General features: G+C 37.8%; 2 protein-coding genes across 2 annotated transcripts; one reads left to right on the top strand and one right to left on the bottom strand.

Moving 5' to 3' along the window:
- Positions 1 to 510: 510 nt before the first annotated feature.
- Positions 511 to 4,520, top strand: LOC147850281 (uncharacterized). Its single transcript, XM_087336840.1, has 5 exons — positions 511 to 916; positions 2,638 to 2,820; positions 3,732 to 3,801; positions 3,927 to 3,998; positions 4,257 to 4,520. Exons 1-5 carry the CDS (start codon positions 560 to 562, stop codon positions 4,304 to 4,306), a joined length of 732 nt encoding a protein of 243 aa, XP_087192966.1. The 5' UTR covers positions 511 to 559; the 3' UTR covers positions 4,307 to 4,520.
- A 1,532-nt stretch (positions 4,521 to 6,052) lies between these two features.
- On the bottom strand, positions 6,053 to 13,775 carry LOC147850280 (nuclear transcription factor Y subunit A-4-like). Its single transcript, XM_087336507.1, has 5 exons — positions 13,444 to 13,775; positions 8,081 to 8,196; positions 7,927 to 7,992; positions 7,370 to 7,537; positions 6,053 to 6,974 (listed from the first exon to the last, which is right to left on the bottom strand). Exons 1-5 carry the CDS (start codon positions 13,637 to 13,639, stop codon positions 6,672 to 6,674), a joined length of 849 nt encoding a protein of 282 aa, XP_087192633.1. The 5' UTR covers positions 13,640 to 13,775; the 3' UTR covers positions 6,053 to 6,671.
- Positions 13,776 to 14,635: the final 860 nt, after the last annotated feature.

Genomic DNA, 14,635 nt, shown 5'->3' with positions numbered 1-14,635 from the left:
GGCCAAGATCGAGAGACCAAGAGAGTTAAGACCAAGACCAAGATCAAGTAGATATATATAGTACCAAGAGACATAGCCAAGTAGCGTACACTCTTAGATCAGACCTACGCTTTCTTCTAAAGAAACCAGAATGAAAGTAAAGCAAAAGCTTCATAAGACCAAGACCAAGAGAGCAATAGAACAAGACCAAGACCAAGAGACCAAGAGACCAATAGAACAAGACCAAGGTCAAGTAGTTATACATACTAGCGAGAGACACAGCTAAGTAGCGTACGCTCTCAGATCAGACCTACGCTTTCTTCTAAAGAAACATGAACAAAAGTAAAGCAAAAGCTTCATAAGACCAAGACCACCGAGACCAAGTCCAAGACCAAGACCGAGACCAAGAGACTAAGAGACCAAGACCATCGAGACCAAGAGACCAAGAGACATATATATACATAGGCTTTTTATGTATGTACATAGCTGAAGCTCTCAGATCAGACCTCCTCTCTGCTTTCTTCTAACGATAGCAGAAGCAGAACCAAAGTTAAAGCAAAAAGCTTCAATCCCAGCTTTCATGGCGACCCCCGCTTTCTCCTTGCCCCCCCACTATTTCTCTGCTTCCCTCTCTGCAAGATCAACCCTTTCTTCTTCTTCTTCTTCTCCTTCTTCTTCTTTGAGACCGCCTTTCTTTCGTTCTTCTTCTTCTTCTTCAAGATCACCTCTCTCCTTCTCTTCTTCTTCTTCTTCTTCTTTCCTTCCTCCTGCTTCTGTTCAGAACTCCGAGGCTTCCACGGCATATACTGCCGTCTGTGAAAACGAAAACGAAGATGAAGAATGTGAGATTCTTTCCGGAGAATGGCCAGAAAATTTCTCGCTTCTCAACTATGAAGACCTGTGTAAACATTACGAACCGATCCTTCTCAAAGAAGAGGCAAGGAATAATATTATCCCCCCCCCCCCCCCCCCCCCCCCCCCGGTCACTGTCTCTGTGTTTTCTTCTTCTTTTCTAATAAAACGCTTAGGATTAGATTTTCGGTTAAGAAAACTTTGGGATCTCTTTCTCTGTTTTTTTTTCGTCTTTTCTAATGTAAAATTTAGGACTAGAGTGAGCTATTTCAGAGAGGCCAGGGTAGAAGATTTCTGTTAAGAAAACCACGCCAAGAACAAATTTATCTATTTCTTTATTTTTCTCTTCCAATGCAGAGCTTAGAGATGAGGTTTTGTCTGAGGAGCCGTGTTCTTTTCCTTTCTTCCAATTAAAAACATAGGGTTAGAGATTCTGTTGAGAGACAGTTTCCTACTTCTCTGGTGGAGATCCGGAGTTATGATTCCAGACGAGGAACTGCCAATTTTCTGTCCTTTCTAATGGAGATCTTCGACTAGAGTTTCTGTTGAGAAAAATCATTCTGACAGGTTGAGTTTTATGCTACGAAAACCATGTCTGAGAGCCTATGTAAAGGGTATCGTGCTCTATCTTCCTTTCAAAAAGAATTTCAATACCAAGAAAAGACAAAATTACTGGCTTTGTAATCTAAGTAACCCGCCTAAGTAAAGGTCGCTTCCCTTTAAGATAAGAGGCGCGGGTAAAGAAGAGCAATTTTCTCCATAACTGATTGATGATTGATAAAGTGCATAGAGTTCCGTTCTGGGAATCCCCAAAGCAACAATAGTTTCTCCTTTTGTGACCTTTTCCTTCTTCAGTAAGGATGTGGAGGGTCAATATGTGATCCAATGCAGTGAACCCCTTATGACAGATATAAGTAGATGAAGGAAAGATTAAAGGTTAATGAATGAGTTTAAAGTAGATTAAATAGATTAAGAAAAGATTCAAGAATCGATGAAAGAGTTAGGATAGATAAATGGATTGAGAAGAGTTCAATGGTGTGGTTAAGGTACTGGAAAAGAATACTGATAAGAATTGTTTGATTACTAAGCATCGGGGCATTGATTAAATCATGATTAATGTCCATATTAATTAATTATAAGGGATTTTGATTAGGGTTTTGTAAGAATGCTGCAAACATGAATAGCATGTGTATTGATCTTTCTTAGTCCTCATTGTTGCTTTTTAATTAATCTTTTTGTAATCTATTTAGTCAATCCCTTCTTAATCCACTCAGTGTATTCTTAATTTTTTATTAGATAGTGATTAACAATAATAATTGGGGCTTAAAGACCATGCCTTTTTAAAGGCGAGGGTATGTTAGTTATCGTTGAAAGGAAGACACATGTCTTGAGAAGGGTAGGGCTAGTTAGGGTTTCTGTGTAAAACAAAAACCATTTGTGAGGAAAATCATTTATAAGAATAGGCCATGATTTCCTGACAACAAACAATATCGCCTTAGAGGCTAGGGTTTCTATCAGGAAAAACAAATGCATTTCTGAACGGCCTAGTTTTATGGCCTTCTTTGTCAAAGAAAGCATATATAAGATCCTGGAGCTTTTTCTCGGGAACATAAATTTCTGAGAACTTAGGATTTGTACATTAAAAAAGAAAGCCATTGCTGAGACTGTATGGCTTTTTCTTCGAAAAGACCTTGATGTTGAGCTAGGATTTTCTACTAAAAAAAACCTCATTATTTTCCTGAGATTCTATGATTTTCTGATTATCAGGAGAAAACATGTTAACATAATTATTTTCCTGTGGTTCAGGCACAACCCCATACTTTCCTTGCAAATATTATGTCGAACATAAAATACTCTGCCAGACCAGAGCAATTGTTAGAGGAGATCGATCACTGTTTTCTCACCATTTCTGGCTTGCCTGTGATCAATGAAGAGCTTAAATGTATTGGAGTCCTTTCTAAGAAGGACCGAGCGAAAGCTTCTAAAGGGGTTAATTTCTATTCTTCTCGCTCTCTTTCTTTACAATAGAGTCTTTCTTTGTTGCTATTCTTGTTTATATATACATATAGATATAATAATGAATGATAATAAGATATATTTATGTGTAGTATGTACAGGTATATAAATATGTACATATACATATAAACACACGGAAGATTGACAAGTATATAGCAGACTAAATCTTATGAGAGTAAATCTTATATATATATATGCATGTGTGTCTATTTATATATCTACAAAGAAATACGCACAGAACTATACAACAAAGTCACAACATAATATGACATCTTGAAATTTAGAAGATTGAGCCAATCTGTTGTCTAATTTTCACATTATGCTATATATCTACATATAAATACGTCCACAAGTATATAGCAGACTCACAACATTATGAAATCCTGAAATTTAGAAGATTGAGCCAATTTGTTGTCTTAACTTTCACATTATTTTAGCTTACATCTTGTGAATATATTCTTGCAGTCTATTTTTATTTGAAAAGTCTTATTGTTTTCCTGTAACTCTGTGGTTCTCTCCCAGCGTAGCTGATTAGTACTTAAACTTTATATGAATTTCTGTAGGCTATGAGGAGCATAGCTGTAGCTAGGTGTTTTAGTGCTTAAGAGGCTCCAGGAGAAATGATGGACTGGCAATAAGCTGTAAATTTACAAGAACTATTGATTAGGGGAAATCTCTTAAGGAATCATCTTGTGATCAAGCCTATAGATCTAGTTTGAAGAAATGCCAATCATACATCTTTAGCTGAAGCTTAAAATGTGTGAACAAGAGAGAAAGTGACATTTTTTGGTACATATGAACCTGTTTGAAAACATATGAGATATTTATTTATTACCAAATCATGTTTTTGCTCAAAAGGGTTTATTTTTCTCCTTATCTTTTAGCTGCAATCTACTGTTGGTGAAGTTATGTCATCACCACCTATCACTTTATCTGCCGACAAAACAGTGAATGGTGAGTCTTTATCAACTTGTATTTGTTAGATGCATATGTATATATCGTATGCAGAAGATCTTCTCTGGTCTTATTATGAATGGAGATCTATGAAATGATGTGGGTTGTTGTGTGCGTTTATGCAGATGCTGCTATTTTAATGCTTAAGAAGAAGATACACCGCATACCAATTGTGAATGAGGTGAATCAGCTTGTTGGTGAGTGAGACCTATACAAAAATTATGAAGCATCTGTAAATGTTTGTTGCATTCATTAGATGTTATTAATATGGATGATAAATTAAGTTTTAATTCCATAAATTACATGTCATTCCAATGTTTGTTTTTTGTGAAGCATTTGTTTGTTATAGTTGTATTGGCCACACATTATTGAAATGGACAACTCTTTTCAAAATGAATGCCCATGGAGCATTTCCTTGTTGCTTGAAACTCTTGATGAAGTCTATGTTGATGCAGGTATAGTGACCAGGACAGACATATTCAAAGCATTAGAGCATGATTCGTAATTTCGTTTTCAAATCCAAAGATGGGAAACCCGATCATATGTTCACACTAGGGAAACAAAGAAAAGTATGTTTTCCTGAGTAAGTGAATTCGTCAGACATAATAATTGTTCTCAAGAGGCTTGCGTATGCATACGAAATTTGTAATATTGGGTACAAAATCTTATGGTTCTATGCAATTATAATTTTTTATGGTGAATACAAGATTTTATATGCACTTGTCTTGTTATCGGTTTAAAATAATTGCTGTTATTGGTTTTAAATGGCAATCATTTCTGATGTTATTGTTGTCCATGCGTGTAATTAATGGTTTTGTTTGTCTCATGAACTGTATGTTGATTTTCCTACATTTCTGAAATTTAGAAAATGCACTAAACTGTGGTTATACAATCCTCACATATTCTACTTTTTGGCTGTTTTTTAATTGGAACCTCTTATTTTCTAACTTCAACTAGATTTCGTAGTACACTTCAATTCCTAACTAATTACATATTTGTACTCATGGCCATTATCATAAAAGAACCCAATTACTATGTTAAAGATTCAAAACAACCCTATTGATATTCCACTCAAATGTCAAGTGTTGTCTCAACTATGGAAAGAGGATATGTGTTGAGAACTTGCAGAAAACTAGAGCTTGTAGATCTTGCTCAGCATATGTCGAGCAACATACTACTGCAAAGATTTCTATTTTGTTATCAAGAAAGTGCAACATGGTCTCAAACTTTGCATTTTAATTGAGGACCCAAGGTTTAATATTTAGAGGGAGGTCTAGGCTGATCTAATATCCTTTGAAATGTGTTCATAATATTATGATGCACCATTTCATTCTTATTCCAACTACTGTTGCCTGTGGAAAGACCATTTTGAGCTCCTATATCTCATAATTGGGCTTTCTATGCAAGTAAGATCACTTCAAGCATGAAGCTATATGTAATTTAACATTTGATGAATTGCTCTACATTTAATGTCCTGGTCACTATACCTGCATCAACATGGACCTCGTTGATAATACATGCAATTTATTTTTTTATCACAAGTTAAATACCCTGAGATTCACAGGGCATTCATTTCAGTAAATATGCAAAACAAGATTTCATTGCTAGATTTTATCCATGGACATGGTTATCAGGTGGATTGTGTTGATTATAGGTGTTGTGCACTAAAATGACTTCCAATGTTTCTCTTAATGTCCATCACATATCCTATTTTGTGCGGATAGGATTTGACCACATGGCTTCAAGGTTATGAGCCTTGAGAGCTACCATGTTTCACTACAATGAACCAACATGCAATTGACACAAGCGAAACAAGATCAAATATCACAGAACAACATTCCACAACATTCCATTATTTACTTTCGTCTCTCACGTCATCAACATCAATGTGTTCTGTTTGCTGCGCAGACGTTTTCTTTACCAAATAATGATAAGTCCACTCCCTGGGCACCCCAAATTCACCAACTTTTCATCAACCATTTTCCAAATATGACACAACAAAAGGATATACATTCTGTAATTCACTTTCATCTCTCACATCATCAACATCAATATGTTCTGTTTTGAAGTTGTTCCGTTTACTGCACAAATTTTCTTGACCAAATAATGGTAAATCCACTCCCTGAACACCCAAGTCCACAAACTTTTCATCAAATCATTTTCCAAATAGCCGCATGCATATGAAAAAAATCTTAAATTTATTTTGTTTTCCATTAAGATAAACCAATAACATCAATTGGACTGTTGAAAAATCTAAAAGAAAAATAACATTTTAAAAGCGCGCATTGTGAAGTGACATGTGAAAACTAAAGAGCTCATACGGAGCTGAATTCCAATCGTTTAAGACTTATACATGATTTCAGCCTGACGAAATCCTCCAATCAAAGACAAACTAGAGATCCATGTAGGCAAGGGATTTTTACTCGAGATGGTACATACAGCATGTGTGTGTGTGTGTGTGTGTGTGAGTGAGGGAGAGAGAGCGAGAGATCTTACATGTACTTTTATTTCGACATGGATTCCCATGTAGAATTGGTTAATCTCTAGTAGTAGAGTAAATTTCCAAATTGCAAAGCCAAGAATGAATTGCCTCACCATCAAATGAATGAACAAAGCCAGAGTGATCAAACATGTTTGAAAACACCCACACCTCGTCTATTCACATATAGGTTGTCATTGACCTCTCCCACAGCAAGGTGCAATAAACGAAGAGCCAACATGGCCCAAGTTCGTCTAAATCTGCAGAAAGAAAGGTTTTTTCTTTTTTCTTTTGTTGAAAGGGTGGATTGCACCAACTGTTACTAGGCTTCAGGTGGTTACAATGCTTCCAGTGTTCCACGTTGACCTGAATCACCTTCATGATTGATGATTCATAAGTTCAGCTGATACCCTTGATCTATATTTTGTTGGCTAGGAGAATAGCTTCTTGATGTATTATTAGTAGGGTCTACCAAGCCACCACCATTGATATTCGCACTAGCCATTGTCTTGAAACCTCCATGATCCGATACTCTCTTAGAGTCGGGAGTCGTAGGGCCTTGTGAAGATTGTCCTTCAGATCGACTGCTATCTGAGTTGCCATTCGAGCTATCTCCTTTTTTATTCAAAAAACGCCCCCCACAGCCTCTTGCCCGCCTCATTGCATGAAGATGGCGTGACTCATGTAGATAAGGCTGAAATGGAAAGAAAAATTGCATGCTAAAGCACAACAAAAGCACTCACCTATTATACCTTATAAACGAGACAAGTCCCCATAAGTTTCTATTTAAAATTTACTAGGATTTAATGAAATTCAAAATTTCAAATGCATTCTTGATGGTGTGTATAACTTGTACTTTGCAACATTGAGGTTGCAGGTTCAAGCTTTGAGGAATGACTTTAAAAATCTTTTATACTTATGTTTGAAATTTTTAAAAAAAATGCTTACTCACACCCCCCTTGAAATTCTTGAAATCGTCTGGGCATTTTTCAACAAAACCTCAATAATAAAAATGAACATTTGAAAGGCAGAGGAATTTATGTTTTCCTAATGAAAAAAGAAAAATAAAGACCAGTCGTGTGTGCATACTTTACGTGGTTTGGCAAGTTTGTTTTCAGATTCTGCCTTTGCCCGACATTGCCGACGCATCATAATGCGCTTATACTGCTTCGCATTTACGTAGACAGGCTCTTCCTTTATAACTTCAGAAGGTAATGCCATACGGCCTGGATGAATCCCAAGTATGTGGGGATAAACCTGAAAAAAATGAGTTAAGATCAAGAGGGAAACAGTCTCTCTTGGCATACAAAACGCTTGATTAATGAACAAAGGAGTGCTAACGACAAACGTGGCAGGCACCAAACAGCAAGCAGGCAGGGAAAGTGCAAATACAGCTGGTACTTGGCCTTTGATCATTACCAACCTCACAAGGATGTCATCAATTTGCCGATTGAGTGCTACTTCTCCCATAAACGAAGTGTACAGCAAGCATGAGAGCGAATTACCTATCTATTCTATTGGGGACGGAAGACTGAACGACATCCCGACAAGCAAGCAAGCAAAGTGGGAACTTTCAACTTTTATCTATGTTTGAAGGTTCTAACAAGAATATTACTGAAAATGGAGCAACTTTGAATAGATCAGACCTGGGGACCATATCCCGCAATGACTCCACCATAGTAGGGATCAACATACTGATAAGCAGCTGGAGCCTGAGGGCAATAAACAAAGAAAAACCATCAAAATGCTGAAACTCAACCTGTCAATCTGTGTTTTTGTTGATTTTTGGTGTTTAGATACCATAGAATGCCCAAGTTCAAGTTGAGTATGAGGCAGCACGTATTCAGAAACAGTTGTAGGGAGTACTACTGGAGCTCCTGTGGTTGGTTGCTTCTCATTATTTGTATTTCCCCCACCTATTTGCACAAGGAAAAAGAAAAAAGAAAGAAAATGCCATAATGAGAAGATTGTTTAAATAAATCACAATGTTACGGAAATTTACTGATGAATGAGATAGTGAAAAACATGTAGGTGTAGAATCAAGGTAAGAATTTGATGTCATGCCCAACATGTTCCTCTCGATAAAAATAAAACATTACACAAGAACTCTTACTTCTTAAGAGAAGATCAAGGTTACTTGAACACACAAAATGGCAAATTGAGAAAACATTTGTTGATTTTCTTTACAAATGTTATGCAAATCATTGCCAACCTTATCATTCAGGATATTTGTAAACATGTACAAATTTAGCTCACAGCACAAGAGGGAAAATCCCAATCAAAGAAGGCCATGGAAGTTACAGGAAACAGCGAAGTTAAAAAATCCCAGACAGAAGAAAATAATAGAAACATGTTCTATTAAAGAAGAAGGTTACAACAGCATGCAGGCCAGCACGCTTCCAGCAGTGCTGAACCTACTCATGAAACCACGACACATTGGTGGATCTTGTTCCTACACCAACACTCCCTCTCAACACAGTGCTCAATTATCTACTCTCACATTCCAGATTATGACAACACGTCGGCAGATTCACCAGTCAGACTTTTCCCACTTCAATGACTCAGAAGCATGGAAGTCTCATTGATGATCTCCACACAAGTTAAGAATTCATTCGCATGCAAGATAGGCATGTACATAATTCGTCTCCTTGGTCTCATCCAAAATCCACTAACTTATTCAATATCATCTCAGTCTTACTACTCTTCAAAAACTGTCACTTTTTCCAACATTCAATGTACTTGACCTGTAGGTTTGATCTGTACGACTTCGTTTGGAGCTCATTATCTAATAAGCTCCCTTTTGGTGATCCCGGTAACATCGGTTAGGATCGCCTATTCTGCACCTTTGATTAATTATGCTATGTGTTCTTCACCAGAATTCTCATGTCTACGTCTTTAATATGCCATTCTCCACATCTACTTATGACAATAATTGCTGGTATGTTGCAATGCAGAAAATAATAAAGTGATATGAACTGATATTACAAATTGGATAATGGAACATGGATTAGCCTCACATCTCTTGGTAGGAAGATGGCCCACTATAATGCACACTTTTCATACACATCAAAGGAGGTATACATCTATTGCATGCGCTGCAGTGTGATAGCAACTGCAGAACCTCTTCACATCAGGCCACACAAGATCATCAACAAAGAACAATCACAACTCTTTTACCCCATCACTGCTACTCATGCTACAAGTCAAACAAGGGCTACATAAGTGTCTCCCAACCAGGACATTGCAAAGGAATTACAATAAATCGGGCAATAGCAATTTGTCGTGCATGCAGGCCCCAACCTCATAAACCACAATCTCACCACCATTGTCACTCACAAATAAAGGCCATTACCTCCCACCATTGCAAGTGCTTTCCTTGCTTCAGAGATATCTCCATTCTGAATTGAACTATGCAGAGATTCTTTGAAAACAAAAGTTACAATCTATTTGACTTGAGAATGTAAAGACAATGGGATTCTTTAGTCACCCTGTTTTTAGTTAGTTACATTTATTTTTGTTTGTTGTTCTCGAAAACAAGACAATATTTTAAGATGTAATCTCTCATTTGGTCTTACAGGCCATTTTGGCCTCTTAAAATATGTTAAGATATTTTTACATTCTTTCGCAAAATTTCCTCTGGCATGATGTAGGCTATATGCACAGTTTGCGCAAGTGTTGTGAGGAGTTAGATGTCCATGGGGACTAATCACATGCATCATTTGCTTCAACTAAGGATATCCACTCTCCCCTACCCTCTTCTGATATACATCAACGAGGTAGTGGACTACGTCACACATGGAAGTAGTGAGGAAATTGACATATTACGCAAACCATCCAAATTCTTCTTTATGCTAATAATATACTCTTGGTGTCTAAATATCACGCAGGTCTATAACATCATCTCAATGCTTTAGATGGTTTTTGCCCTGTAAAAGAGCTCATGGTAGACCAAGAAAAGCATAGAACCATGATCTTCAATACATTCACACTGAATCACAGACAAACTGTCTTCATCCTATCAGGGGGAAGTTGAAGAAGTTGATTCATAATATATCAAGGAGACACATTTCTCCATGACCCAAGTCACCAAGGTTTGAATCACTCAAGGATATGCAGTTCAACCTGTGCTAGCATCCACCCCACATGTAATCACCTATGCTGAATTGGCAGCAACCCCCCTGATGGTAGAAGCATTTTCCCCAACTTTGAACCTCATCAAATAGATTTTAACCATGCCACCTCAAGAATTATACATTAGGAATTTGAACCATTGAAGCAATTAGTGATTATAGAGCACACAAAAGGATCATTGTACGCATAGATAATGAAGTGGTTCAACAACAATGGCTTCGACATTAAGACCTTTCCACCCTTTCAATATTGTCCACCTCCAAAATTGTGAACTGAATAAGGTAATGTGACAAGATCTATGGCAACTCTATCACCCAAAAGTCTTGGATTACACCAAGGTAACCTCTTCCCCCAATATTGCCTACTACAAAGATCATTTTGTGAACTTCTCACAGGAAGGATTCATGCAAGGACTGAGATATATGGACGTCCACACACTACTTGCAAAGCAATAGGCCAATTTAAAGTTTCCTCCCGCCAACTAGAGATCAAGGTAAACTGAGCATTTCTCATACCTTAGATTTTGCAAATTATGTGAAGGAGATATCAAAGGCTCGGAATATTTTGTTTGCACTCTCTCTCTCTCTATAACTTGAGAATCTCACATGTGCTGAAAACCAGATTCCCTCGTCTCTGTTTATCTTATTTACTTTTATATTTGCTGAGTAATATTTATTTTTATTTTTATTTGTTGTTCTCAAAGACGAGACAACATTTAAGATGTAATCTCTTGTTTGGTCTTATAGGCCATTTTGGCCTCATAAAAGACGTTAATATTTCTTTCTTTCTTTCTCTCTCTCTCTCTCAGCTTGGTCGTTTATAACATTGCATCAAAAGTCATAAAATTAAGAGAACCCAAGTTTGATCCTTGCCATGGGCTAGGCCTTATCTCATAGATTGCAATTGGTCTTCTGTGGACGTTAAAAATCTGCGTGTATGTGTGTGATGAAAAGGCAGCTAGTGGCATGGACTATGTACAAGTCAAATACAATGCCTTGAATTTGGTATGGAGCTTTAAAGTTGGGGATATATCTCCAACTTCGAAGTTCAAATCATATGCCCATGCCTGTAAGGTTATAATTGTCACAGCAAGTGAAGCCAAACCAACACAGACCTCAGATTGGTCATATCAAATGAAATGACAAAACAAAATACTTATGCTGGCACATCAGAAGAATTGCTCATGTGTTGTCTAAACAATATTGAGAATGCATAATCCTTTTTTAGACAATGTATCCTGTTAGGCTACAGAACACACATTGGGCATTAGCATAGAAAGCACTTATAAAAGGCCATAATTTATGGTTTGATGACGAATGGTAATCACATAAATGCAAACTTAATGCTAGCCAAGAATCACGTGTTGTATGGATGATGGATACACGTAACAAAAGATCAATCTCCACAAAAGGAATAAATGAAGAGAGTTTGAAATCCACAAAGAGACACAAGACACATTACATCTTAAAAAGACCAAAAAAGGGGTATAGAGATCTATCACGAAACACTTTGTTATTGGTTGAGATCTTGACAAATGTGGAACAATTATACACACAAGACAAAATGCTCATGAACAACAGTTTCCCTTAAGGCACATGGGAATCGTTTGAGTATAATAGGGTAAAGAAAAGCCAAAATGCTGAAGAGTATGCTCAAAAATGCTAAAAATGCACTGGGTCAGTGGCCAACAGATGGACACGTGCATTATTAAATCAGGAAATGGATAAAGGATTTCCTCAGGATTGGTAGGATAGGTGGATAGAGTCACTATTAAAGGCAGGAATAGAAAAACCTTGCCAACTATTCCACGATTATGGCAGGTCCTTGTATGGCTATACAGTTAATATAAATTAAGTGAATGGGCCAAAAACACAGGATGAGAGCTATGGATTATAGATCATCTTGTTTTTCTGCAGCCTATAATAGAGGAGGGTCTGCTTAAAAGACAACCATTGGGATGTTGTTCTCTAGATGTCAAGAAAGATTTCAAGAAACAATCCCAAGGGCAAAGTTATAGGAAAGAACAGAAAAACATTCAATGCTACACATGTGCAATCTATGGTATACCAATAATTATGATGGGTGTTGGAAGATAGGTGAAGGGTTTTCTAGAGAATTCACAAGCACTCTGAGAGTGAACGAAAGATGCCCTCTATGAGCCACCTTTTGTTCTGTGTTATTGAGCAAGTATAAGAATTCATCCAATAAGACTTCAGAAAACGTGAGGAAAAACCACCTATTTGGGAATTTCACAGCATTGCTCCTGATTTTATGCAGGTGATGTTGTAGTTTCCGCATCTTTGATGTTGAGACTGCAAAAATCTGTTAGATATTGTGCATAACTTTGGTGAGCTTCGCGGCCTAGGAATCAACATGAATAAGACCAAAGCAATGGTACCCTAGTGTTACTTAGCCACATTGGGAACTATACAGCTAAAATATAGATCTAAGGTTTTCATTACTATTGCAGTCACATTAACTAGTTGATATTGAGAAAAATGGCTGTGGGCAGTGGATGACCAATGGACAAGCTCACATCCAGACATAACAGGATATATATATATATACATATATATATATATATATATATATATATATATGTTGCCTCAACTCCATAAAGAAACGTGCCAATTTGACAATGATTCTGCGTATGAGGTTAGCATTAGGCAGATTTAGTTTCTCATAAATTCCTAGAAGGTTTGGTATCAAGATCCCCCCCCCCCCCTACCATGAGCTAAATCATCACCAGAGAACAACACTCAGCATTATGCTCTACGCTCGTTTTAACTCATGGAAGATCCAGAATTACAGAGAAATTACGCAAGTAGCTCGGATTTTTCCAGTTCATCTTTTTTGCATTCTCTTCTTTCCTTCCTTTTTTTGTTGTTGTATCTCAACAAACGAAACAACACGGCAATAATCTCTCTCTCTCTCTCTCTCTCTCTCTCTCTCTCTCTCTCTCTCTCTCTCTCTCACCTTGGGTGTAGTTCAGAGAGGGAATGAACACAACCCAATGGAAACAAATATCTCACCTTGGTGTAGATCAGAGACAGAATGGACAAAACCCAATGGATTCACAACAGCGGCAGGAGCAGGGGACTGAGAAAAGTAGAGGGAGCCACACCAGGGAACACCTATTTGAACGGTAGGAGGAGTAAGAGAAGGGATGGGAAGGATGCCAGAGCTTGATCCTTCCTCTGTTCCTTCCTTCTCTTCTTGTTCTTCCATATCCTTGGGAGAGGCACAGAGAGAGAGAGAGAGAGAGAGAGAGAGAGAGAGAGAGAGGAGATACAGAGGGAGGTTAGGGCTAAGATTCGATGGAGGTTAGTATATCCTCGGTATCTATGGAGAGAGAGTGGGAAAGAGAGGTCTGGAACAGAGAGAATGAGAGAGAATATGAGAGAGAGAGAGAGAGAGAGAGAGAGAATTAGAGAGAATGAGAGAGATGGGAATTGAACCCATCACCGATATTTGGTATTAGGAATGAAACCCCAACTCTCTCTCTCTCTCTCTCTCTCTCTCTCTCTCTCTCTCTCTCTCTCTCTCTCTAATATGTAATGAAAACCCAATTCCCTCTCTCTCTCTCTCTCTCTCTCTCTCTAATATGGAATGAAAACCCAATTCTCACACACACACACACACTCTCTCTCTCTCTAACAAATTACAAACAAACAAACAAATGAATGTGAGTCCAATCATTCATTGTTAGTTGGATCAATCATTGGTCCATTCATTCTTCGTAGTCGCTCGCCCATTCCATATCTGTCCCGACAGATACTCTCGCTTGGTCGCATGACTATACATATATCACCGTGTCACGACTCACAACCTGACCCGAACCCATCCAGACTTCTACCCTTCCAATCATTGTCAATTGGATCAATCATTGGTCCATTCATTCTTCATAGTCGCTTCGCACGTTCCATCTTTGTCCTCATAGATACCTACTTGGTCGCATGACTATATATATATCTCATTGTGTCTATGTGACGACCTGACCCAAACCCATCCAGACTTCTTAATGTTGTGCGTGTTTCGGGTGCTTCACGTGCGTGCACCCTTGCTGTGACGTCTTTATGAAAGAGAATGGACAAGTGTAAACCCGTGTTATTAGTCTCCTGACATGTGGGATGGCCCTTCCCCATTTCTCGTGTGGGTGGCATCATGGTACCACGATGGATTCTCAAAGCCATTCTTTAGAAAGCTCCCATCTAACATTCATCA

This window comes from Azolla caroliniana, unplaced genomic scaffold, assembly GCF_043228905.1.
Source record: "Azolla caroliniana isolate FFs.n. ecotype wild unplaced genomic scaffold, voAzoCaro1.0.p SCAF_21, whole genome shotgun sequence".
NCBI lineage: Eukaryota > Viridiplantae > Streptophyta > Polypodiopsida > Salviniales > Salviniaceae > Azolla > Azolla caroliniana.
Note: the sequence above shows the minus strand (reverse complement) of the source record. Positions and strands in the feature narration are given on the sequence as shown.